The sequence below is a fragment of the Acinonyx jubatus genome, chromosome A1 (genome assembly GCF_027475565.1).
Source record: "Acinonyx jubatus isolate Ajub_Pintada_27869175 chromosome A1, VMU_Ajub_asm_v1.0, whole genome shotgun sequence".
Lineage (NCBI taxonomy): Eukaryota > Metazoa > Chordata > Mammalia > Carnivora > Felidae > Acinonyx > Acinonyx jubatus.
In genome coordinates this window covers 7,200,622-7,227,375 of record NC_069380.1, presented here as the reverse complement: position 1 = coordinate 7,227,375, position 26,754 = coordinate 7,200,622, and the positions used below count along the sequence as shown (strand labels likewise).

General features: G+C 46.1%; 1 protein-coding gene across 1 annotated transcript in view; it reads right to left on the bottom strand.

Moving 5' to 3' along the window:
* Positions 1 to 1,663: 1,663 nt before the first annotated feature.
* The window catches only part of LOC113600873 (protein POLR1D-like), a 47,592-nt gene continuing 22,501 nt past the window's right edge, over positions 1,664 to 26,754 (bottom strand). The window contains exons 2-3 of the mRNA XM_027064607.2: positions 20,572 to 20,646; positions 1,664 to 2,310 (exon numbers count right to left, since the gene is read on the bottom strand). Coding sequence (XP_026920408.2) covers positions 2,016 to 2,310; positions 20,572 to 20,646 — 370 coding nt within the window. The 3' untranslated portion in view covers positions 1,664 to 2,015. The remainder of the gene's footprint in view (positions 2,311 to 20,571; positions 20,647 to 26,754) is intronic.

Genomic DNA, 26,754 nt, shown 5'->3' with positions numbered 1-26,754 from the left:
GCTCTCACGCATGGTGAGATCACGACCTGAGCTGAAACCAGGACTCTGAAGTTCAACCAACTGAGCCACCCTGGTGCCCCTGGGAACAATTCCTTTTATTTTTATTTAAAAAAAAATTTTTTTTTTTTTTACGTTTATTTTTGAGACAGAGAGAGGCAGAGCATGAACGGGGGAGGGGCAGAGAGAGAGGGAGACACAGAATCGGAAGCAGGCTCCAGGCTCCGAGCCATCAGCCCAGAGCCCGACGCGGGGCTCGAACTCACGGACCGTGAGATCACGAGATCGTGACCTGAGCTGAAGTAGAACGCTCAACCGACTGAGCCACCCAGGCGCCCCGGGAACAATTCCTTTTAAAGGGAAGGTGATTCTGTAGAACACTCATCCTGGAACACAATTTAATACGAAAGGTTCAGTATGGTTAGGCTAACGAGGCTTCCTGTAAGTGTTAGAATGTGCTCGTTATAACCATCTTCTTCTAAAGAGTAAGAACCTGGCAGTTTGCTCTAAATACGGAGAACGTAGACAGTTGAAACAATACAAGTTTATTTTACTCAATTATAACAACATTTTTCAAAAGCTCACAACGCTATGCTATTTCTGGCAATTAAATAGAGAACATTGCAAATTTAGCACAAATAATGTAAGCGAATGCAGAAGTCGATTTGGATAAAGTCCTGAGGGCAACGTGTGCCGCTGTGTCGCTACCAACTCATAGGATGAGGCCCTGGGGTCTCTGGTGGGAGGCGGGAGGATCAAGCGAGGCCTTGGGTTTGTCCCTCCTGCGCTTTTAGCTCGGACCAGACTCGGGATGTGGCCGGTGGCTCGCTGGGGAAGCAGCACTCGGTCTAGTCTAGTTTCTCTATAAACACCCCAAAGCTAACTTTTCGGATGTGCTCCTTTCTGACCCTGAGAAAGGGCTTTTCTTGGCTGCCAGGAAGGAGGGCACAGGCTGTGGCGGGTGATTATCTGAGAGCAGCCAGGCATAAGGTCAGACGCTAGGGAAAACCGGGGGGGGGGACCAGACAGATTCTTCTTCCTTTTGTGGGCTGGGGAAGACGGGACTTCGTGGCATTTTCCTGAGTATGAAAGGAAGGACGCGGGTTTGCAAAGTCTGTAATTGTACGTTCATTTGGGAGATACCCTGATACCGAACAAAACAAAAAGCAAGAAAACAACACCGAAACCAGAAAAAGGCGTTGTAAACACACTTTTATTTAACATTAAGATTTCGGAAACAACTCTACTGAGGGTGGTGACGTAGGTCTTTAGCTCAAGAAGACACAGCACTGAATAATTTAACTTTCACCTTTGAGGGTTCTTTTGAAAGCACCGCTTAGAACGCACACGTTGCCCCCAAAACTGACTATGGAAAGGTGGTTCATCTGGGGAATGAGTCTGAGAACACACAAGGCAGCGACAGAGCCCCGTTTCCCCCCTCTGGCTGTTGGTACGGAACACCAAACCCAAAGCCCTGTGGGCGCCCTCCCCGAGGGCTCGCTCGCAGGAAAAGGAAACCGGCAAGGCGTCTCTCGCTGCGTTTCTTCCTGGTACATTTCCAGCCCTTCCACGGGCCACACCTCGGCCTAAGCACGGTCACTGGCCGGCTGACCTCTGCCTCTGAAATTCAGCCTCCAGCAAGATAACGTCTAGGATTTACAGGTGATTTTTGTTTTTTGGAGAAAACTTGAGAAATGACCACGATTGGAACACATGAAACAAACCAACAAACAACCCTGGAACTAGTCGTAACCATCTCGGGGAACTTTGTTTCCGTTTCAGATTTATTTCGAAACCAACTGGCGAACGAGAGAGAACAGAAACCACACGCGTGCGCGGGGCGCTGCCGGAGTGGCCGAAACCTGCCGCGCCGCCTGCAGACGAGTCCCCGGGCGCGGACAGCCGTGTCGCCGCCGCAAAGGACCGGCGCTGAAAACCACTCCAGCCCGAGGCCCGTGCCCCGACCCCGCGTCCGCACAAGCCCCAGTCCCGGAGGCAGCGGCCGCGCGGTCCCGGCCTCACCGCTTGTCAGACCGCTTCTCGTACCTCGCCGGGCCCCTCGCCGGGCCCCTCTCCGGGCTGCTCCGCTTCGGCGGTGGCGAGGGGCCGCCGCGCGCGCCCCGGCTCTGGGAGCTGGGCTTGTAAGGGTGGCCTCGGTGCCCCTTGCGGTGCTCTTCCCTCCGGCTCTGGCTTTTCGCAGGTGCCTTCGTGGCCTCTTTCGGCTCAGGGTCCTGCTCTTTGTGGGAGGGCAGCGTGTTCTTAATCGTGTTAATCAGAAATCTCTTATTCGCGCCGGCGAGGGGGCACTTCATCCTGGGGAGGGAACAACACAACAGCGTCAGTCCACGCAGCCCGCGCCGACGCCGCGCCCGCCGGTCGCCGGTCGCAGCTCGGGCCGAAGGGTTCTGTGAACACGCAAGCGAGTTTCTGAATTTGTTCGGCTTTCCTTGCATGCCACCTAGTGTAAACTCGGAGCACCAGGGGGAAGAGGCAAGACGCTTGGAATTCGGAGACGGCCGGCCGGACCCCATCGGAACGCTTCGGCCCCCTCTTCTCCCTGGGACTCACTTTCCCCCTGCGACACAGGGGCCACACTCTGAAAGAACGGGACCACTCAGTCTTTTCCCCTTGAATGATCAACGCCTGATTTGACTCTAATCTGCACCGCGAGCTGCATTTATCAGGGCTCGTTTTTCATTACCAAAGAGTAAAAAGAAGTCCCTCTTGGGCAACAGAAAAGTATGCCTTGCCGTGTCTTGAGTACTGGAGCCAAATGCTCTGTTCTGGAAATAAAAATTGCGCAAACAATCCATACAAATGCACGAATCGCTTTTTACCTTTAAAAACAAACATCTCTCACACTTGCCACATTAGCACGCTACTCTGTGCTCTCGTGGGGAGCACCTCACACAGGCCCACCCTCTGGGTCAATTTCTGCTCCGGGTACATTGAAGTAGCTTGTGATTCAAGTTCACCCAAGAGACAAGATGTAGTTAATTAAATTACTAGCTGACAGGCTTACGTATACACTGCAGTATTTGCTTTCCTTTTCACGTGTACCAAATCTCTCATTTTGGAGAAGACACCCCCCCCCCCCCCCGCAGGTGAGAGCCTGCATATTTCTCTTGGCCTTGAGCTGTCTGCCACGTGATGGGCTATTTTAGGATGCTGATCCCCCCCCCCCCCCATCACGTTTCTCACAGCGGCTAGTACTAAACAAAAACGAATGCAGGATTCTATCATCTCCCATGTTTGTAGCAAACCGATTCAAAGAGAAGCCCACACGATGACTTCAAACTCAATCTACGGGCACCCCACTGGAGTGACCCTGTAGCTCAGCACCTCCCCCCCCCCCCAATCAGTGAAAAGAGAAGCAGACATCAACCTGTTGCCACTTACAGGGAGGTCAGACCACCTCAAGCATCCAGAACGGCATCGAATCCGGAAGTGAAATGACAGGTGGGGGAAAAAAGAAAAGGAAGCGTCTCCTGCGGCAAATGAACAGCTCTTGGGCCCAACGCGGACGGAGACAATACCTGAGAAGCATCAAAGGTGGTGCGGACCCTCGACGTGCCAGGCGGGGCTAATGCTCAGGCCGGAAGTGTCGAGGGAAAGAACTAGAACAGGGGGAAAAGGAAATGCAGGCAGAGAGGAGCGCGGCAGGGGCGGTGGGAACCCTTGGAGGCGGCAGCGATGCGGGAGGGGGGGGGGGTTTGTTTCTCTGGGTAGCGCCGGAGTTTAGAAGCCACAGGACATGAGCTGAGGGGCAAAGAAGAAAGGCAGTGACAACGGGGAAAGGAAAACCAGCTCCGAAGCACGGGGGGTAGAACACCACGTGGCTCCCGGTGGCCCCGCGGGGCTTCACGGAGCTTCCAGAAAGAGCACACCAGCCAGCATGGCGCTACCTCAGGAGTCCCGAGGCGCAGCCACCTGCCCTGTCCTGCCACAGCCCTGAGCAATAAGGGGGCATCGACGAGAGGCCACCCTGCTTGGACCTCCGTGGCACCAGAGGGTCTAACTGCAGGCACCATTCCGGAGCAGAAACCTGAACCCCTGCAAACTCGGGAAAGATGTGGAAGAGTACGACACGCTGGTGTCACCAAAGCGCACGACGCGGCCAGACTGCGAGAGAAAGCGGCCCCTCAACGTGGCGGGTGACAGGCGACAAGCTGAGAGTGCCCAGTGCTTCCGGCAGGAGCGGGGTCACTCGTCTAAGTGGACCGCATGGGTCTCTTGCATGTGGGGGGCTACGGACGGCTGGCTCTGGAAAATTCTGGGCTACGTTCAGTGGAGCGTGCCAGGCCAGTGCCGATAAAACCGGTCAGCTCTTCTCGGGATTAGACCAAGGGGGAAAGGCCAGCACTGCCAGATGGGACAATGACCCAGGATATCAAAACAAAACCTTTGGTAGCGCCTGGTGAATTCTGCTTGGTTTTGCTGTCTTCCACGTAAGGCCATCTCCACCCCCACGGGCTTGCTTGAGATGAGCACAGCTCTTCTGCTACGGACACGCAGGTTCCCACCGAGAGAGCAGGGGGGGCCGAGCTGCAGGGGACAGTTCCTAGCTTCCAGCTGCTTGTGGGACCCACTGACTCAACACAGCGCCCAGAAGGGCTGTTCAGAGAATGACAGGGCTTTCTAGGGTCAAGTCCACAAGAAAACTGGCCTTCACAGCTTTTTTTAATTTTTAATGTTTATTTACTTTTGACAGAGAGAGACAGAGTGGAGGAGGGGCAGAGAGAGAGGGAGACATAGAATCCGAAGCAGGCTCCAGGCTCCGAGCTGTCAGCACAGAGTCCGATGTGGGGCTCGAACCCACAAACGCTGAGATCATGACCTGAGCAGAGGTCGGACGCTCAACCGACTGAGCTACCCAGGCGCCCCATTCACAGCTCGCATAGTATAAGTGATTCCACAAGAAGACGTTGTAACATGTGCAGTGAGGATATCAGGGTGTAAGGAGTGCAACAGTGTTGCTGACATTTGAGGAAATCTATGGCGAGAGAGCTGCCCCAGCCTCCAGTGTCGTAACTCGTTTTGCTGAACCTCACAGCCTGCTGCTTTATTGCTACGCGTGCGTACAACATGGTACCCGCTGAGCACACATGCTCTGAAATCATACCATCTATCCGACTGAACCTTGGGCGTGTCATGTGATCTCCCTACGGCCTTTTGCCTGTTAAGTGTGGGAAATGACTGCAGATCCCGTGAGTGAGAACATGCTTAGAAGAGTACCTAATGTGTAACAAGCGCTTGGTAAATGTCAGCGCTGCTTTATATCCTAGCTCTGCTAACTAGCCATGTGACCGTGACCGTGGGCAAGTTACTTAACTCCTCTGTGCATCCGTTTTCCCCATTTGCAAAGGGGAGTGACAGAAATATCCACGTATTGGGAGGACTTACTGAGACAATGCATAAAGCACTTAGCACAGTACCTGCCTGGCACACGGTAAATCTTCAGTGCATGTTACCTATGGGTCTATAATTTCTCATCCACAATTCCCAAGTGTTAAGACCTCTGAAAATCAAGTTCTTTCTATGAAGCCGAAAACCTGGCCTAACTGCACACTGGGCTATTTATGTCTAGTCTTGATCCCATTTATAGTAGAAGCATTCAGAGGTTTGGGGGCAGACGGGATAATGTGTTGAACGAGCACCCCTGGGGGTGTTCGTCATGCACAGTGGATGTGCTCAAGTGCCTTGCTAAAATGGGAAAACATCTAAATTTAGAAACTTGTCAGGATTCAAGGGTTTTAAACAGGGAATGTGGACCGACATTATTATTCTTCATTCTCTCTCTGTGAAAAAGGGTGCACGCCACACTCACATCCGTTAATTTAGCAGGGAATTCTCCTTGATGGTGACTCAGGAGAACCTCCTGAAGCCTCAAATCACCGGGGATAATAAGTTAATCAAGAACAGAGTGGGCTACCTGATGTTTCTCAATGAAAAAAAAAAAAATTAAAAGAAGGAAAAAAAAACCAAACCCAACCACCTGAGCCAGCAAGAAAAGCTTAATGACATTTTCTAGAAATTTTCGCAAAAATGGGTAGAACTGCAAAGTTTTGGTATTTCTACACCCAGAAGTTTCCCTTTCCAGGACATCTCAGTCCCCCACTGGTGTGGGGGGGCGGGGGGCGGTCAGTGGGCTACGGGGTATCCCTCTGAGCTTATAATTTGCATTTCCTAAATGATGTGAGCTCTGCAGATGCTTTTCAGATAGAACACGGAGGGCCGGGGTATGTAGGTGGCTTCTGAAGTCTGTCCCAGTTTTGAAATTCTCTGCTCGCAGTTATTTTTCTCTCAAAGTTTTGAAAAGCTATCAGCCAGGATCATGGTGCAGTAAGGCTTAACGTTTTTCCTTTAAAAAAATTTAAGTGCGTGTGTAGAGTTATTTTTCTCAAAGTCTTGAAAAGCTATCAGCCAGGATCATGGTGTAATAAGACATAACTTTTTCCTTTGAAATTCTCTGCTCATGGTCTGTATGTTAACCCTTTAGAAAACGACTCTTTTCTCATTCATCCCATTTGAAAATTCATTTCACCCATCTCTCCATCTGGCGTCTCAGCTCTCTCTTGGTGCCGCTTTTTCGTGTATTTGAGATGACACGATGAGCTGGCGTTAGGTGCCAACCATTCCAGGGTTTTTCACATCCGCACTGGGGTATATAAGGCCTGTGCCTGGGGCGCGGCTGCTCGATGTTTCTGCACCGCCTACGTCCCTGGCTATGTCCCAAGACACGCTGCTGGGGTTGGGGACCGGAGAGGCCACGGGATGGGGCGGCTGCTTCCCTGTCTGCAGCTGTGATCCGTACAACGTCAGTGGTCTCACCCTGCCTGGCTGCTTTCATTTTGGGTTTTAGAAAGCTATCCTAGCTCGTGTGGGAAGAGCCGATTTAAGGCGCTAGCGATATAAATGGATATAAAACTCTAAATATAATGGGACCGGTTACAAGTCCACTGGAGAGAACCCACGACAGCACTTCAGGCTTAAGATCCAGCATCCTCCCTCTGGCAAACTCGGAAAGTGACGGGCTTTGCTTCGCTTGCAAAGCCGTCCGCGCAGAAGCTGTGACGAAGGCTGCCGCAAGCCGGGGGGGGGAGGCGGATTTCTAGAGAATCTGCTGTGAGACAGACTCGGACTGATTGAGGCCGGGATTAGAAGCTTTTCATCTCTCCCTCTCCTTCTGAGTGCGCACACTATGTAACCTGATTTGCGAAGTAAGGCACATCCTCCTGGTAGTTATCATGCTCGACTTACGAAAAACAGTAGACTATAAAACAAACCAAGAGAACAGAAAGGGGAAGAGATACGTAATTCTTTTGCTGATCTTAATACTTTTTTAAATACTGATTTTTTAATACTTTTTGTCTCTCTACTGCTGAAGGTGGGCAGTTGTAACGTCTAACGTGCTACGGGGTCAGACCTGACACTTTTGGATTCGAAAGTAGCTCCATGGGGGCGCCTGGGTGGCTCAGTCAGTTAAGCCTTAAGCATCCGACTCTTGATCTGCGCTCGGGTCATGGCTCAGGTCATGATCTCGCAGTTGGTGAGATGGAACCCCACGTGGGGCTCTGCGCTGACAGCACTGAGCCTGCTTGGGATTCTCTCTCTGCCTCTCCCCTGCGCACGTGCGCGTCTTCTCTCTCAAAGTAAGTATTTTTTAAAAATAAAACGGTCCCACGAATACGACCCGTCAGATAGTGACATGCGATCACCAGCCAACGAGGCGAACCATGCTGACACTAACTTGCGTGAAGTGACTGCCCCGTGCCATCCATCACATGACTGACACGACCTCGTTCCGTTTCTCCAGCCATCAAACACTTTATGGGTGGACAAGAGAGGACGAAAAGCAACTCGTCAGAGATCCCGAGTTAGTGGGATGGGAGCCGGGGGGTCTGACGCCAAGGTCCACCCTCCGAGATTGTCCCAGACAGAGAAGAAGGAGCGGAGAGACAGACACATGCGTGGTGTAACCGGGTGGCGAATCAGCAGGGCAGTCAGGCGAGGAAACCGTAGGCGCTAAGCCCATCAGCCCGCTTGCCGCCGAGGCTGCTTTGTCTGGCCCGGGCACCAAGAAGCGAATCTGGACGTGGGGTCAGATGGGGAGCCGTTGACACGGACAGGGCCGTGACAAGGGCAGACAGCGCCCTAAATGCACTCGATTTTGCGATCGGGGGCGCACAACAGGCATTGTGAAATTATGATTCTTACTTTTCTGGTGAGGGAAGCGGAGGCCAAGTTCCCGTGTGACGCTCCCCAACTCACTCCTGTGTTCTGTGGCCACACTCACTCCCACGCCAGCAAGTGGCGCTCTACCTGCCACTGAGCACATTCCTTGGCGCCATGACGGATGTAAGTGAAAAAGGACCCTTAGAAAGAACTGGACTCCCAACGCTCCAGGAAACAAGGGAAATATTTTTAATCTTGACGCTGTGGTTGATTGCAACTCATTTTCTTGTTTAAAGCTGCCACAGCCACCACAACCACCCAGGGGGCCTACAGTTTGCGATGTGGCAATCAAATGCCTCAGCATGTGGCCACCCGAGAAATCCTTTTAGAACGTCATAATCCCCATCGCTCAACTGCTAATTCTTAATTACTCTGCGGTGCGGACAACAGTCCTGAGGCCCAAGGTAGGTTTTCAGCTACTCTGTCCCCAGTGCTGTATCTAAAAGTAATGTGAGATAGGTGACATGTATGTACATATATAGTTATGCTATTAATTAATTTTTATGTAATTCTTTTTCATGTTTATTTATTTTTGAGACAGAGAGAGAGCATGAACGGGGGAGGGGCAGAGAGAGAGGGAGACACAGAATCTGAAACAGGCTCCAGGCTCCGAGCCATCAGCACAGAGCCCGATGCAGGGCTTGAACCCACGAACCGTGAGATCATGACCTGAGCCGAAGTCGGATGCTCAACCGACTGAGCCAGCCAGGCACCCCGATTGCTGTTTTTTTGGTCTTTTGTTTTTTGTTGTTAACACTTATTTATTTTTGAGAGAGAAAGAGGAGACAGCACAGAGCACAGAGCACGAGTGGGGGAGGGGCAGAGAGAGACGGAGACACAGAATCCGAAGCAGGCTCCAGGCTCTGAGCCGTCAGCATAGAGCCCGATGCAGGGCTTGAACCCACGAACCATGAGATCATGACCTGAGCCAGCGTTGGCTGCCCAACCGACTGAGCCACGCAGGCGCCCCGCTGGTAATTTATTTTTCAAAGTCTGAGAAGGCACAGGGTAGGTCCTGCGGCAAAGATAAAGGCCAGGCTATCTGTCCACGTATTTATGCTTGTTGGGAGACCACCGAGGAGGAAACAGAGGCGTGTGACGATAAACCTCAGAAGCCGGAATGGGAAAGGTGGTGTCCCGGGATACGTGACAAGCCTGCTGTCCTTGGCTTCCTGCTCCCCGAGCCGTACACATCATGTCCACAGCGATCTCACCCAGCGGGAACGCACGCGGGGCTCTCCGATTCACACGATCTCACGATTCACTCGATTCACTCGTAACTGGATGTGGAAGGAATGCGGGAAGCTGGGGCAGGAAGGCGCAGGAAGTATGACACATCGGCATCCTGCCGGACAACAATCCACGAAAGAGAGCTAGTGTAGGACACGAGCGTTCAGCCAGGGACGAGAAAGCAAGTGGGAACCCAGGCGTGCGCAAGTGGCTAGCTGGGGCCTCAGGAAACTCCTCTGGGCCCCATGGTCTTAGCCATAGAGTAGAGGCTTTGGATCTCGTGGCCCTGAACTACTGCCAAGAGCCTCATCCGTGAGTCACTCTGAAATGCGAGCCCTTCCTTCCCTCCCCGCTGAGCTGTGCTCACCTGCTCACTTGTCCGTGTCCACCAGTGGACTGACACCTTTAAAGCCAGGAGGGAGTCTTCTTTACTGCTGCCTGAGCCTGGCCTCTTACTATACCTACCGGTTGGGGCTCAGGCAAGTGAATTAAAAAAAAAAAAAAAAAAAAGCCTGCAAAAAGACTCGAGAAATGATCTGCTTTCCGGTATAAAGCTGACTACATAACAACAGAAGAACGACGTACAGGAATTTTCACCTTATCACCGGACCGACTCCAGGCCAAAACAGAAAGGCACCCAAAAGTGCCACTCGCCTTAAAACAACCAGGTGAAGAAAACCGAAGAATCATTTTCTGTCCCACTCAATCCTTGTAACCTTTTATACCGGAATATAAGCCTTTCCCAGGCTAAGGCTGAAGTCCTGCGAGCCCTCGCCGCAGAAATGACATTGGGCTACAGATCAGCTGATGTGAATGTGACCAGAATAAAAACAGCTTTGTAGACCGTGAAGCTGTGCAAATTGCTGAAATGTGTGCCTATAAATTCCTTTACGTTGACTAAAAGGAAGTCATATGGGCCGATACTTCAGCCTCCTTGAGGCCTCTGTTAAGAACAGCTTCTGAAGAGATTCTTTTGCTGAAATACGTGCACAGAAGTACAGAGCACCAAATGGCCTCTTTCTTTACAAAATAAAAAATGGCATTTCCACTGCATTTTCTTTAGTTCAGCAGTCTCTTTCTGGCAATGGCTCAACGACCTCGCTAAGATCGTTTCCTGGAATGTCCAAGAGGGGAAAAAAATGGCGACCTAGTTCTATTTTAAATTTTAAGGCAAATACAGCCCATTCTCACCATTACTATCTAACATAGTACTGGAAGTCTTAGCCTCAGCAAAGGACATGAAGGGTATACAAATCGGCAAAGAAGAAGTCCAACGTTCACTATGTGCAGATGACACGAGACCCTATGGAGAAAACCCGAAAGACTCGTTTCAATTCCTTAATTTTAATCAACGTGATTAAAAAAAATGCTAGAACTGATATGTGAACTCAGTGCAGTCACAGGATATGAAATCAACGTGCAGAAATCTGCTGCATTTCTATACACCAATAATGAAGCGGCAGAAAAAGAAATCAAGGAATCAGTCCCACTTGCAGTTACACCAAAAACAATAGGAATAAATCTAACTAAAGAGGAAAAAGACCTATACTCTGAAAACTATAGAAGACTTACAAAAGAAATTGAAGAGAACACAAAGAAATGGAAAAACATTCCATGCTCATGGATAGGAAGAACAAATATTGTTAAAATGTGGATACCACCCAAAGCAATCTACATATTTAATGCAATCCCTATACCACCAGTGTTCTTCGCAGAGCTAGAACAAACAATCCGAAAGTCTGTGTGGAACCACAAAAGACCCCGAACAGCCCAAGCAATCCTGAACAAGAAAAACAAAACTAGAGGCATCACAAGTCCGGATTTCAAGCTATATTACAAAGCTGTAATCATCAAGACAATATGGTACTGGCACAAAAACAGACACACACATTAATGGAACAGAATAGAAAACACAGAAACGGACCCACAACTACATGGTCAATTTATCTTTGACAAAGCAGGAAAGAACATTCCATGAAAAAAAGTCTCTTCCACAAATGGTGTTGGGAAAACGAGACAACAACACGCAAAAGAATGAAACTGGACCACTTTCTTCCACCCTACACAAAAACAAATTCAAAATGGATGAACGACCTAAATGTGAGACAGGAACTTATCGAAATCCTAGAGGAGAACACTGGGCAGCAACCTCTTTGACCTTGGCTGGAGTAACTTCTTATTAGCTGAACGCAAGGGAAACGAAAGCAAACATGAACTACTGGGACCTCGTCAAGATAAAAAGCTTCTGCACAGCAAAGGAAACAACAAAACTAAAAGGCAGCCTGCGTCATGGGAGAAGATATTTGCAAATGGCGTATCTGATAAAGCGTTCGCATCTAAAAGCTATAAAGAACTTATTAGACTCGACACCCCCAAAAACAAACAACCCAGTTAAGAAATGGATAGAAGATATGAATAGACAATGTTCCAAAGAAGACAGCCAGATGGCTAAGAGACACATGAAAATATGCTCAACCTCACTCACAGTCAGGGAAGTACAAACCAAAACCATGACGAGGAACCACCTTACGCCTGTCAGAATGGCTACAATTAACTCAAGGAAGAACAGGTGTTGGCGAGGATGTGGCAATAGGGGAACCGTCTTGCACTGTTGGTGGGAATGAAAACTGATGCAGCCAATCTGGAGAAGAGTATGGAGGTTCCAAAAACAAAAAACGAAACAAACAAACAAAAACAACTAAAAATAGAACTACTCTGTGATCCAGCAATTGCATTATTAGGTATTTACTCAAAGGATACAAAAATACAGCTTCAAAGGGGGTACATGTACCCCACTGTTTACAGCAGCACCGTCAACAATAGTCAAACTGTGGATACACACCCAGACACACACACACACACACACACACACACACACACACACACACACACTATATTCAGCCACCAAAAAAATGAAGTCTGGCCATTTGTAATGATGTGGCTGGAGTTAGAATGTATTATGCTAAGTGAAGTCAGTCAGAGAAAGACAAATATATGATTTCACTCATATGTGGAATTTAAGAAACCAAACAGATGAGGGGCACCTGGGTGGCTTGGTTGGTTAAGCGTCCAACTTTTCGTTTCAGCTCAGGTCATGATCCCACTGTTTGTGGGTTCGAGCCCCATATCGGGCTCTGTGCTGACAGCATGGAGCCTGTGTGGGATTCTCTCTCTCCCTCTCTCTGCACCTCCCCTGCTCGCACACACACACACTCTCTCAAAATAAATAAACATTAAAAAAAAAAAAGAAAGGAAACAGATGAACATATGGGAAGGATGGGGGAAAGAAAGGGAAACAAACCACAAGAGACTCTTAACGATAGAGAGCAAACTGAGGGTTGATGGAGGGAGTGGGGTGTGAGGTGTGCTAGATGGGTGATGAGTCTTAAGAAGGGCACTTGCTGTGATGAGCACTGGGTGTTGTGTGCAAGTGGTGAATCACTGAATTCAACTTCTGTGGCCAACACTGCACTGTATATTAACTAACTAAAATAAAATTTAAAAAAATTAAAATAAAATATATAAAGCAAATATAAAGGCCTTCTAGATGCTTAGAAAAACGAACCATGGCCCACTAGTAAGCAACAGATTGTCTACTCCTTTAAGATCTGTCCAAGAAGGTCTGCTTGTCAGAGATGGAACTTGGGGCTCCCGTGGCTGGGCTGGCGATCCAAGTGCTCTGGTGCCGTCTGCCCGTGGGAGAGGTGTGAATTCTACCTGCACGATGGTTCCGTTCTTTTTAATAAATAGGGACTGGTAGAGTGCTTTTCAAATTTGTGTGCACTTTAGAATCACCTGGGTATCTTTTTGAAATCCTTTGGCTCAGGCCATCTGCAAACTCAGACATTAGTAATTTGGGAAGCTTTCCAGATGATTTCAAATGTGCAGATGAGTTTGGGAACCACTGCATTAGTGGTTAAAAGTTTTTATTTACACACACACACACACACACACACACACACACACACTTTAAACAGAGGGAAAACCAGGTGTTCTCCCAGGATGAGCCTGATGGGGAAGATGTTCGCTGTGCCAGCACCAGGGAATAGAAGCAAGTCGTGGCTGTCCTTCAGTCAGACCTCTTTGCATAGCCCATAGCTGCCAGGCTGTGCTGGACCAGAAGCTGCCTTCAGGAAAAGAACCTACGTGAATGTTTGAGTTGCGTGTGAACTAGCTGGTTATTCAGAGGTGAGTGAGCCTGTCAATTCAAGGAAAATAGCTTGCAGAATTCATTGCCAATGATAAAACTGGAGTTTTTCAAGTGAAAGAAAATTAGATTTTTGGAAAACTGGGAACTTGACAGGTTCCCAACATTTCAAAGACTCTCTGATGAGATTAGTGGTGATATTTATAAATGTATTTTTAAAGTATTATATAATGTGTTGTCATTAGAAGATGACTCATGAGCCAACATTTTTGAGATGGCTAATGAAGGATGTTACAGAATCATGTATGGGGAGCAGATCCAGTTAAAGTGCAAGGGAGACCAAGTGATTTTATTATGACGGAATATGAAAAGTCTGCATTATTAAAAAGAAGGTTAAGAATCTACTACTCGCTGAGATTACTTGCAAAATTTTGACGGAGGATTAAAGAATACCATAATTTTCTGGAAAGGCTATTGAAATACTTCTTGCTTTTCTGGGCATATATTTGTGTGAGGTTGGATTTTCTTCAAATACTTCAAGGAAAACAACAGGTTGTAGAAGCAGACATGAACTTCCAAGCGTCTTTTATAAGTCAGACATGAGGGAGGTTTGCAAAAATATTAAACAATATCACTCTAACTCAGTATTTTTTTTCCACAAATGTAGTTATTTTTATAAAAGGCATATTATTTCCTTTTAACATGTAATGGACTTATTATCATTTTTTAAATGAATAAATAGATCCTTTTAAATTGCTCAATTTAAACTTCAAATACAGTCAACATTGATAGATATAATCCACCAAAAAAATTTTCTGGGGTCCTCAATAGTTCCTAAGAGTATAAAAGGACCCTAAAACTAAAACGGCTCAGGATCACCGTTATTAAGACAACTGAAAAAAATGTCAGCAATGTCAGCAAGAATTCTTGTCCTGTAGACTAATGGGAATTTAACAAGTTTCAAGCCCTATTCTCCCAGGACCCATCTCTTACAAGTCTGAATGTTTCGCTTTGCCTGCCATCCTTTTTTTTTTTTTTTTAAGATTTCTTTATTTATTTTTGAAAGAGAGAGAGAAGGCGTGAGTGGAGGAGGGACAGAGAGACACAGAATCAGAAGCAGACTCCAGGCTCCGAGCTGTCAGCACAGAGCCCAGCGCGGGGCTCGAACCCACAAACCATGAGATCATGACCTGAGCTGAAGTCAGACGCTTAACCGACGGAGCCACCCAGGCGCCCCAGCCTCCCACCCTTTACTCCCTTTTCAACATGCTTCTGCTTCCTTCATGGGAAGAGGCTGTCAACTGTCCCCGACTATCCATTCTTCCTTTTTTCTAGAGTAAACGAACCCCAGATATTTATCTGGCACCTGACTACCTGGAGCAAAAAACAAAGACCGAATTCCTGACCTTGTAGTCGGTGAACAAAATTCTGGCCAGTGGAGTACCTGTAGAAATGGTGGAAATGGTGGACACAACTTCTGGGGAGTGTCCTTAAAGGGACGGGGCGGGGGGGGTGGGAGGGGGGGCGTGGCTTCTTCCTTCCTTTCTGCTAAGTGGAATGGAGTGGGCCAACACTAGACCATGTGGAAAAGAATCACACTCTGTGGTTGGAAGATTTCGAAAACTGGACGGAACCTGGGTCCTTGACAACTCTGGGGGAACTGCCAGCCTAACTGATGTGACACCCAATGGGCACATCCTTCCTCCCACAAACGTCAAGATGACCCGCGCGTGGGGTAACTCTCTCCAGGGAAAATGGAGCTGTCACTGATAAACCAGTTCTCTCACTATCCGAAAGTTCTACCGAGTCAGTAAATGGCAGAAAGGTTGTCAGGATAAACGACTTCTATTTGGAGAGCTGCCTAGAAAGAACTTATGCCCTTGAACATTGCGAACGTAGCAAGAGCCCTGACTGATATTTTCATACTCACTTGTCGGGCCATCTGAATTCATGATTTAGCTCCGTACTGATTCTCTCACTGAAGGTAGGAGATTGGACCAGCGGCTACAGTCAACCTGATCACAGTCCTGCCTTATACCAAACACCAAAGTGGCCTGCCCCTAACAAAACCTGTACTAATTTGATTCACTTTAGAAGAGGCACCTTATCTCTGTAAAGGACAGGGGGCTGGAAAGAAGATAAGAGCAGATCTAATAACGCTGACTGACTGCTCCATGCCAGGAACCATGCAGAATATTTCTGTCCACTTTATCTCACCAATTTGAGTAACTATCCTTCTAGGAAGTGGGTATTTTACTGAATCTAAGATGATTCCATATGTGACATACAGATTGACTCATACTGGATTACTTCATTTTGTATCATTTCAATCATAAATACATCACAATCAATTTCTAAAAGATAATATCTTCTGAAAAATGAAGTAACAGCAAAACCATTATCACACCTAAAAAATCAATATTAATTACTTAATGTCATCAAATACCCCAACTGTTTCATAAATGTCTTTTTTTTTTAATTTTTAAATGTTTGTTTCTTTTTGAGAGAGAGAGAGAGAGAGAGAGAGAACACAAGCAGGGGAGGGGCAGAGAGAGAGGGAGACACGGAATCCAAAGCAGGCTCCAGGCTCTGAGCTGTCGGCACAGAGCCTGACGCGGGGCTCGAACCCACGAACCGTGAGATCATGACCTGAACCAAAGTCAGATGCTCAACCGATTGAGCCACCCAGGTGCCCCATAAGTGTCTTTTTATAGTTAGTTTGGATAAGGATCCAAACAAGGTATACATTTTATTTGGCGTGTCTCAAGTCTATTAGTTCATAGGATTCCCCTCCTTTTCTCTGCAAGTCTTTTGTTAAAGGGAATTGGGCTGTTTGTCCTGTAGAATTCCCCACATTGGACTTTTGTGATTCTATTCCTATAGTGTCAGTTAATGTGTTCCTCTGACCTCTGTATTTTGTGCAAGCTAGTAGTTCTGACTGGAGATGGGATCAGATTGGGGTTCAATCTCTTTGACAAGGATGTCTCCTAAGTAGTGGCCTGGTTTTCCGCATCTTTTCTCAGCATGAAGATGGGTCCGTGAGTTCAGGTGTGGGTCCGCCTGACCTGTCCCAGAATGGTCCCCAGCAAGTCCGCATCTGGTCAGTGTAGCGGCCAGTGACCTTTGCCTAGGTCCAGTGCATCCTTAGGGATTGCCAATGATGCCATTCTTTTTCTTTTAAAATTGGGTTTACGAGACAGAATGCACACAGAATAAAATTTATCCTTTTAAGTAAACAGCGTGAAGAGTTTTGACAAATGTACGAGGTCGATCAAGACGTAGCGCGTTTCTGTCACCCACCAAGTTCTGCAGTTAACCCCTTCCTTCTGTCCCCATGTCCTGGCAACCAGTGACCTGCTTTCGGTCCCTATCGTTCTGGGTTTTCTAGAAGGCCACATAAATGGAATCTTACACTGTGTACGGTTTTATGTCTGGCTTCTTTCACTTGGCAGGCTCCTGGGATTCAGCCATGCTGTGTGTTATTTCTCATCCTCTTTATTATCAAGGAGTGCTGAATGTACTTGCTAGAACCATGATTTGTTTATCCGTTCATTAGTCAGTGGACATTTCAGTTGTTTCCAGTTTTCATTTACTCATTTATTTACTTTTAAATGTTTACTCATTCTTGAAAGACAGAGAGAGAGAGAGAGAGAGCGCGAGCAGGGGAGGGGCAGAGAGAGAGGGAGACGCAGAATCCGAAGCAGGCTCCAGGCTCCGAGCTGTCGGCACAGAGCCGGACGCGGGGCTCGAACTCACGATCCACGAGATCATGACCTGAGCCCAAGGTGGACGCTTAACCGACTGGGCCACCCAGGGGCCACTCAGTTGTTTCCAGTTTTGAGCCATCATGAATAAAAGCGCCATAAACATTACTGTGCGCATTTGTGTGGGTGCCTAAGTTTTCAATTCTCTGGTAATTGGTTAGAAGGAGTCTCTGTGGTGAGTATTTATAAGAAACTGCCAACTATGTTTCACAATGGCTGTATGATCTTACATTTCTGCCAACAGTGTGTGAGCATTTTAGTTGTGCCACGTCCTCGTCTTTATTTGGGACTGTCAGCCTTTTTAAATTTTTATTTTGGATACTTTAGTGCATCCATAGTGGTGGTAACTAACTGATGTTTTCATTTGCATTTTCCTCATAACTAATGATTTGAGCATCTCTTTTTTTTTAATGTTTATTTTTGAAGGAGAGAGACACAGAGTGTGTGTGGGGGAGGGGCAAAGAAAGAGGGAGAGACACCGCTGAAGCAGTGAGCATCTCTTTATATGCTGATTGGCCAACCCTGTATCATTTTCAATGATGTGTTTGTTCAGATCTTTTGCCTATTTTTAAATTGGATTGTTTGTTTTCTTATTGAGTTGCTAAGAATTCAAATGGTGATCTTATTCTAGCATTCTTTTACATTAAAAAAATTTTTTTTCAAGTTTATTTATTTGTTTTGAGAGAGAGAGAGAGAATGTACAGGAGGGGCAGAGAGGGAGGGAAAGAAGAAAGAATCCCGAGCACTGTCACAGTGTGGAGCCCGATGTGGGGCTCGAACTCACCAACCGTGGGATCGTGACCTGCGCCGAAATCAAGAGTCAGTCGCTAAACCGACCCGACTGAACCACCCAGGCACCCCACGATGTCCTTTTACATTTAATAGTTGCAGTTCCAGAGGGGAGTTTTCTTTCATCAATGATTTGGTAACCCTGCAGCACAATGTGTGCAGGGAACAGGATAAATGTTTTATTCTTCCTCTCTCTTTGCCAATTTTATGGACACTGATTTGGTTCCACAGCATTCTCCAAACGGGACCGACAAGTTTCTTGTTGTGATTATCATTATGACCTTGTGGATCTGAACACAGTTGAGGTATCTCGGTCTTTATAGCTTCATTCTTCTTGGTGATCAAATTACCCCATCTGGCGGGAGGGGTTTCAAGTTGTTTCCTGAGTCTTTCAGCCATCACTACAGTAGTCCTCGAGTGTTTCTCTGCTTTCTCGTGTGACAAGATTCTCCGGATCGTCTTATACATTCCCTGTCTGTGTAGTAACGGTGTAACCTTGCCCAGAGAGGGCGGACTTCTGGGAGGGGATCTCAATTCTAGGAGGTAATGTCACACGCCGGACAGAAATGTCTTTGTCTAGAGTGGATCTTAGGATGGGGCAGGCCATGCCTGATGGTCTTAGAACGCAAGCTGGCCCTGCCAAAAACCCCCAACCATGTGATTTTGGGCGGGAGCTTTGGGTCAACCTCGACACTGAGGCCAACCACATGAGCAATCAATCATGCCTAAGTAATGAAATCCCAATAAAAACTCTGCATACCGAGGCCTGGGTGAGCTTCCCTGATGACGATATGCCACGTATATTGTCACACCTTAATGCTGACTCTATGGGGAGAGGACAACAGAAGCTTCATGTCTGGAACCCTCTCAGACAATACCCTTTATGCCCCTTACTTTGGCTGATCTGAATCTGTGTTCTTTCCCTGTAGTAAGCCGTAACTGTGAGTCTCACAGTTTTCTGTGAATTGTAGGGATTCATCAGTGACTTAAGGAAGCTGAGGGTACGTTAGGATCTCCCTGAATTTGCAGGTGGTGTAAGAAGTGAGGGCAGTCTTGGTGACTGTGACCTCTAACTTGCAGTTTGGTGAAGCCCAGACACTGCTTCAGATCTGCAGTCAGGTATCTCTCTAAAGCATGGCTTTGTACTGATATTTCCAATTCGAATTTAGGATTACAGGTTTTTTACTTTGATTTTACATTTGCACCCCTTTGACGCTGGACATCTTGGTATTTAGAGCAGGTAAATATTTGCTTTATCCTGTTACATAATATTTTCTGAATAACATCATATTTTTGACAACATGATGATGGAAAACAATTTAAGATTTCCTGGTAGTTCTTTTCAAAATGTAGTCACATTTCAGATCACGCACAGTAGTTCCTTTATGTGCAGCTAAGTCATTCACTAAATGGCTTTTTAGGTCTATTTGTTTTATTTTGCTTGATTTTTAAGGATTGACTTTTCCCTTTATTTACTTAACTTTGCTTTACATTTTATGTAAATCACGTGCATGGTTCTACGAGTCAAATCTACAGAATGAGGTATGTTCTGAAGCCTAGTTTTTCTCCTCATTTTTAGATTCGACTCTTTTCTTAATCACCCACAATCCTCCATCGTTGCGGATTTTAAATTCTAGATAAAAGATCTAAACTCAGCATATTTAACACATGAATGCCTATGTTATTGCTAAAGTGAAGCTTAAAAATGCTTAGGACTAAATTCTTAAGGGTAAATTCCTCTTTTGTTTCTAAACTTTAAGTTTTAAAGCTCTATTTTGTATAGAAACTGCAAAGGCAACTTAAGTTCTACCCAGCTGAACTGTCACATAGTCGAAATACTTATGAATAGAATTTTAAAAATAAATTTCAATTTGCCAAGGGCTATAATTAAAACAGAGATCCTTGGGGCGCCTGGGTGGCTCAGTCGGTTAAGCGTCACACTCTTGATTTCAGCCCAGGCCATGATCTCACGGTTCAGCTGACGGGATTGAGCCCTACAGAGCCCACTTGGGATTCTGTCTCCCTCTCTCTCTCAAAATAAATAAAAAGAAACAAAAAACAAAACAAAACAGAGATCCTTAAACAATGAACACTGATACAACATTACTCTCACATGGCGCCTTTGGGCAGTAGATCTACATATCCACTAGGGATTTGTGATCTAAAGGGATGACGGACCCTTCACAGATGCTCTCCCTCCATACCCCCAGCCCTCTTCCTCAGGGTCGCAGAGTCCCCAGAGCTGGCCCTCAACAGGGCTCCCACTCTCCTGCTCGCCTCTGGGGGATTTCCTCTACAGCCACAGTTTTACATTCTTTTCACCGGCTACAGATTTACGTATCCACATCTCCAGCCGAGACTTTCTCTTTACTACTGTTCTGTTTTAAGGAAAATCACTCAAGAACTTACCAACCCATAGGTCCCATCGTTTCTGCTCTCGTTTTGCCACGTTTTGCCTCTTTAAGCAATTCTTCAATTGCTTTCCTGATGGGGGGAAAAATAGAGTTGAGAGGTAGTCACACGACTGAATTCTTAAAAATCAGTTTATTCCACATATATGATCTTGTGGAAAGAACAGCTTTTGAAACATAGAATGCCAAAGTGGGGGAGAAGTTTTTTTAGATTAAAAAAAAAAACATGGCTGACAGTTTTGAGCAGGTAAAAATTAAAAAGAAACTTTGTATATGAAGGGGAAACACACTGAAAATTAAAGACAAAATGACAAGCTGTATCTGTATTTAAAATGTTCAAATGCACTCTTATTCTAAGAAATACTAATGAACCCAACTCTGATAAATATATTTCTACCCATTAGTTAGTAAGAGAGTAGAGAAAGGAGTACTCTTTGCTCTACTAACGGGGAAACTGATAGAACACTTCTTTAGGACAATTTGGCAACATGACAAACAGCCTTCAAAAGACGACATACCTGCTGACCTAAAAACTCTACTTTATCCTAAGAAAATGGGTACAGCGTATATTGGATAATTTTTATTTCAGATTTCTTTGCATGTATATATTACCCAGGAAAACATTTGGACGGGTGTTATCAAGATGGTAAGAGGAGTTTCTGGGTGATTTTAATTTTTTTTGTTTGCTTTCTGTATTTTCTATTTTTTCTAGAGTGAGTCTGTATTATTTGTGCACTTTTTTTTTTAATGATTTTTTTTTCAACGTTTTTATTTATTTTTGGGACAGAGAGAGACAGAGCATGAACGGGGGAGGGGCACAGAGAGAGGGAGACACAGAATCGGAAACAGGCTCCAGGCTCCGAGCCATCAGCCCAGAGCCCGATGCGGAGCTCGAACTCACGGACCGCGAGATCGTGACCTGGCTGAAGTCGGATGCTTAACCGACTGCGCCACCCAGGTGCCCCTATTTGTGCACTTTTTAGCAAGATTTTGAAAAAAAAAAAAAAAAAAAAAAAAAAAAACAACCCAGAAAACATACTTATCAATCATATTCTGAGACATTACTCTGTTTATTTTTAACTTATATATATCTTTAAATTATATATAAATATGTTATAATTTTATATATATATATGTATATATATAAAACTTACTGTCAAGTTGGTTCACACACAGTGTATACAGTGTGCTCTTGGCTTCAGGAGTAGACTCCTGTGATACATCACTTACATACAATGCCCAGTGCTCATCCTAACAAGTGCCCTCCTCAATGCCCATCATCCATTCTCCACGCCCCTCCACCCCCATCAACCCTCAGTTTGTTCTCTGTATTTAAGAGTCTCTTATGGTTCACCTCCCTCTCTATAAATAATTTTTTTCCTTCCCTTCCCCCATGGTCTTCTGTTAAGTTTCTCAAGTTCCACATATGAGTGAAAACATACGGTATCCGTCTTTCTCTGACTTATTTCACTTAGTGTAGTACCCTCCAGTTCCATCCACGTTGCTGCAAATGGCAGGATTTCATTCTTTCTCATTGCCGAGTAGTATTCCATTGTATATATATGTACAAATCTTCTTTATCGACTCATCAGCTCGATGGGCACACGGGCTCTTTCCATAATTTGACTATTATCGATAGTGCTGCTATCAACATTGGGGTGCATGTGCCCCTAAGAATCAGCACACCTGTATCCCTTGGATAAATTCCTAGCAGTGCTATTGCTGGGTTGTAGGGTAATTCTATTGTTAGTGTTTTGAGGAATCTCCACACTGTTTTCCAGGGCGGCTGCACCAGTTTGCATTCCCACCAACAGTACAAGAGGGTTCCCGTTGCTCCACATCCTCGCCAGCGTCTGTAGTTTCTTGAGTTGTTCATTTTAGCCACTGAGATCAGCATGAGGTGGTATTTCATTGTGGTTTTGATTTGTGTTTCCCTGATGATGAATGATGTTCAGCATCTTTCCCTGTGTCTGTTGGCCATCTGGAGTCTTCTTTGGAAAAGTGTCTATTCATGCTGAGACATTGCTCTTAAGATACTGTATAAGGTGCTATGGGTAGTAGAACAGGGAGATGATCATCCCTGACTTTAATATTATTTACAATATGTAAGCGGTAAAGTGAAAGAAAAGAGAGGGATAAAGTTGGACACAGATATAGTTCAAAGACAGAACTACACACCTAATCACAAATTTTGGAACTGGTCATTATACAGTGATTCTCTATAAAAACACTTAACTATACTGTTGTAGTACTACTTTACATAACCCTCAAACGGTGTATTAATATTCTGTGAATATTTTATGATGCTTATTTTACTGAAGCAGGCACACGGCTTAAAAAAAACAAGTATTATTTGAAAACTTAAAATACAGCAGCCCTCTTGCCTCAACCTTCTCCACCCACTAAAAAAAATCCATTTCAACCCTTAAAAAAAAAGAAATTCTGTTTATCCTGGTATTTGTCACCATATTTCTCTTAGTGTGCCGGGAAACTATTTTGCCACCCTCTGGACCTTCAAAAACCACATCTACCTAGTTTTGTATAATTTACATTTTTAATAAACTCTCACCAATAGGGATGTCTTTTAAAAAATGCCTTTTCAGTTAACTCAGCAGCTCGACACTTTCTGCTCGACCCCCGAGAGCCCACTTGACCGGGTCCGTGAAGAACGAAACACTGACCACCTTGTGCGCCCTCTCACCCCCCAAACTCACTCGCTCAGTCAGGACTGAGCCTTCACAGTTGAGCCTCATGGCGTCATGAATAGGTAAGTGCATCTGATTACCACGCAGCATCTGTCGGGGGGAAGACCCTCCTCTGCCCTATGGTCCTTCTAGCTGGACTTAGAATCAAATTGACATGAGACACATTAATAGGAAAAATATTGAATTTAATAGCGTACATAAGGGGAATCCACACAGACATAAAATTTCAAAGACAGTGAGGCAACATGAAGTTCATATGGGAGGGGTAGGGCCTGAGGATACCAAGGGGAGGAAGGCTATTAGCAGGAAGGTGACAGGAGGGATTTGGAAAACCAAGCTTGCCCTATGACGCAGATCAGTTTTTTAGGTAAAGGGGTCTCTGTTGATAGCTCTCTTCCTGGTACAGGCTCTCCTTTCCAGTTTGTCCAGAGTTAGGCAGTTGAGGGGAGTCCGAGAACTTTTTCTGTGTCTGCTGGGTTTCGATTACTTTTAACTTGAGATCATCTTTATGCCAAAGTGGCCCATCTTGGGGTAGCCTGCCCTTGACCCCTACACAGTATTTCTTCCATCTCTTTAATAATAATAATAATAATAATAATAATAATACATCCTATTGATGTGATCTGAGGGCTTTGTCTCATCCAGTATTTCATGAAAAATGTATCCTATCTAGCTCCAAAGACCCTTCTTCACCTTAGTATATGTAAGTTAAAAACTGAAAAGGTAGGGGCGCCTGGGTGGCGCAGTCGGTTAAGCGTCGGACTTCAGCCAGGTCACGATCTCGCGCTCCGTGAGTTCGAGCCCCGCGTCAGGCTCTGGGCTGATGGCTCGGAGCCTGGAGCCTGTTTCCGATTCTGTGTCTCCCTCTCTCTCTGCCCCTCCCCCGTTCATGCTCTGTCTCTCTCTGTCCCAAAAATAAACGTTGAAAAAAAAAAAATTAAAAAAAAAAAACTGAAAAGGTAAAAATATTCCAAATACACCTCCTCCCCCTTCCCATCGGTAAGTGTGGTACTGTATGTTTTTTAAAAAAAATATTTAAAAAATATTTATTTTTTGAAATACATTTTTGTATTACAGATTATGTATATGCTTTACATACATAATATATAAAAATACGTGTATATTTTATGTATATTTATTTTTGAGAGAGAGCGCGAGCGAAAGCAGGAGGGGCAGAGAGAGAGGAAGACAGAGAATCCCAAGCAGCTGCACGCGGACAGCAGAGAGGCGCTCGAACTCTCAAGTTTCCAGATCATGACCTGAGTGGAAGTCGGAGGCCTGGCGGACTCGGCCACCCAGGCGCCCCAAGTGTGGTAGTTTCTAAATAAAAACAGCTAATCCATCACACTTAGATCCATCCATGTGTGCCCTCTCCTCCTGACAACACAAAGTTAAAAATCTTCAGGGAAAAGGCCTGTTTGGGCCGTTCCCCAATTATGAACAAACCGTGTATCAGCTGCAAATAAACGAGAATGCATTTTCCCAAAAAACCCAGGTTACAATGTTTGCCTGGCTCTCTTGGACCAACCCACAAAAGCCTATCTGGGTCAGAACATGGTTGAGATGCTGTACGTGTTCGGGAAACAATACTCAGTCCAGAACCGTGCAGAGATCCTGAGGGCACATTCTAGGCACCTTCGAGAGGCGGACACTGATTTTTCTATGGTTTTGACTTCAGGTAAAACCATTTCCGGCACCGTCATGAACTTCATCTACCCCGATTTCTCCTCGGAGATCTGATTTGCAACCACGGTCAAAGAGAAAAGCAGCTGTAGGCATGAGAAAGGCTGCTGGGGCAGAAGGAATTCCCCGTGGGCCACACTCAGTCCCCAGCCAGCGTGGGAGGCGGGACCCCACTGCCAGGGCTGGGGTGTGGCCAGCTTGCTGTAATTGGTTTAACAACAGCTGACGTTGGCGTTGGCGTGGAGCTTCGCCTTTGGCCAGGTGCTGTCCCATCTGAACACGACGACATAGTTACAGCAAGTAGTTTACAGGTGGGGGAAGTGTCACGCTGCCTAACGTGCCCGAGACGGCCCCTGCTAGTGATCCTGGGGGAGGTGGGTAGGGAGTCTGGGCACTTCCTTGGAGAACCACAGAGGCGGAGGAAGGAGGGACCGTGCACTATTTTGCCCTAGGAATGTCGAGCATGTGCTACCTCCCACCCCCAAATTCTCCTGCCTGGGCTTTCCTTCCAAATCGGAAAAGAACAGTCCCTAGCAGTCACGTCTGTTGCCCTGAAATAACAACATCATCTTCAAACTCAAAGGGGAAAGACTAGGAAGTCGGGTAGTTTGCCTCAATACTGACTGTAGCCTTTGGTTTTTCCTGAGACTCTTGCTGACGAATTCTGGGGTAAGGAAACAGTTGAGCCAGCTTCTGCCGAACGTGATCACAGAGGCTTAAATCATCAGAGATGATGATGAAACATCAACCTCGGGAAACAAGATAGTTACTTAATGAGATGATGACACGCAGGTGAAAGCTGCATTAAAATACGGGACAAGCAAACAGCAGGAGGATACGGCAGAACTAAGTACACAGAGAACCCGAGCAAGTAAATAACTTATTCAGACACACATTTAGTTCTGGGTACTTTTTATACTTAGATTCTTAACATCGCCAAGTTTTCTTTGTAAGACAAATTCATTCTATTAGAATATAAAATTCGATGTGAGCAAGAAGTCCAAGAAAGCCAGCTCATTAAGCAGACAGCTTTCTGGGCACGGGAACAAACTAAAATCAATTTTCAACAATCCACGTGGGTATCCTCTACACCCGGTTTTCCATCCCAGCTTAGCTTCCTCGGGCCTGCCTGTTCATTCCATGAGCCAGCTGGTACATGCTTAAGGAATGTAAACTGATGATAAGAGCAGCTTAAGTAAAACCCAAGCGGGAATGCAAATCTGGTGCAAAGTCATCTTAAAGCCCAAAGTCAACAAATTAGTTTTGAGTTATCTGGGTCTATGTTTCTTTTTCCTCACATAAATCAATCTAAGAGTTAAGTCTACCCTATAGAAAGGGTGGCAAGAAAACCAAGGCAACTGAAATGAAACAATAGAAACTGAGGGACACTGGGGCACCTGGATGGCTCAGTTCAACGTCTGACTTCGGCTCAGGTCATGATCTCCCGGTTCGTGAGCTCGAGCCCGACGTCCGGCTCTGTGCTGACAGCTCAGAGCCTGGAGCCTGCTTTGGATTCTGTGTCTCCTTCCTCTCTGCCCCTCCCCGTTCATACTTTGTCTCTTTCTCTCTCTCAAAAATAAAGAAAACATGAAAAAAATTTTTTGAACATGTGTGTGTCCCCCCAAATTCATACTCTGATACCCTGATTCCCGGTGTGATGGGACCAGGATGTGATTAACTCACGAGGGTGGCTTCTTTAGCTCCACAAGGCCTGGGAGAGTATAAGGTGGCTTCTTTGGTGCTGCTAATGTTTCGTGATCTAGGTGCACTCACTTTATGACTGTTTACCAAGC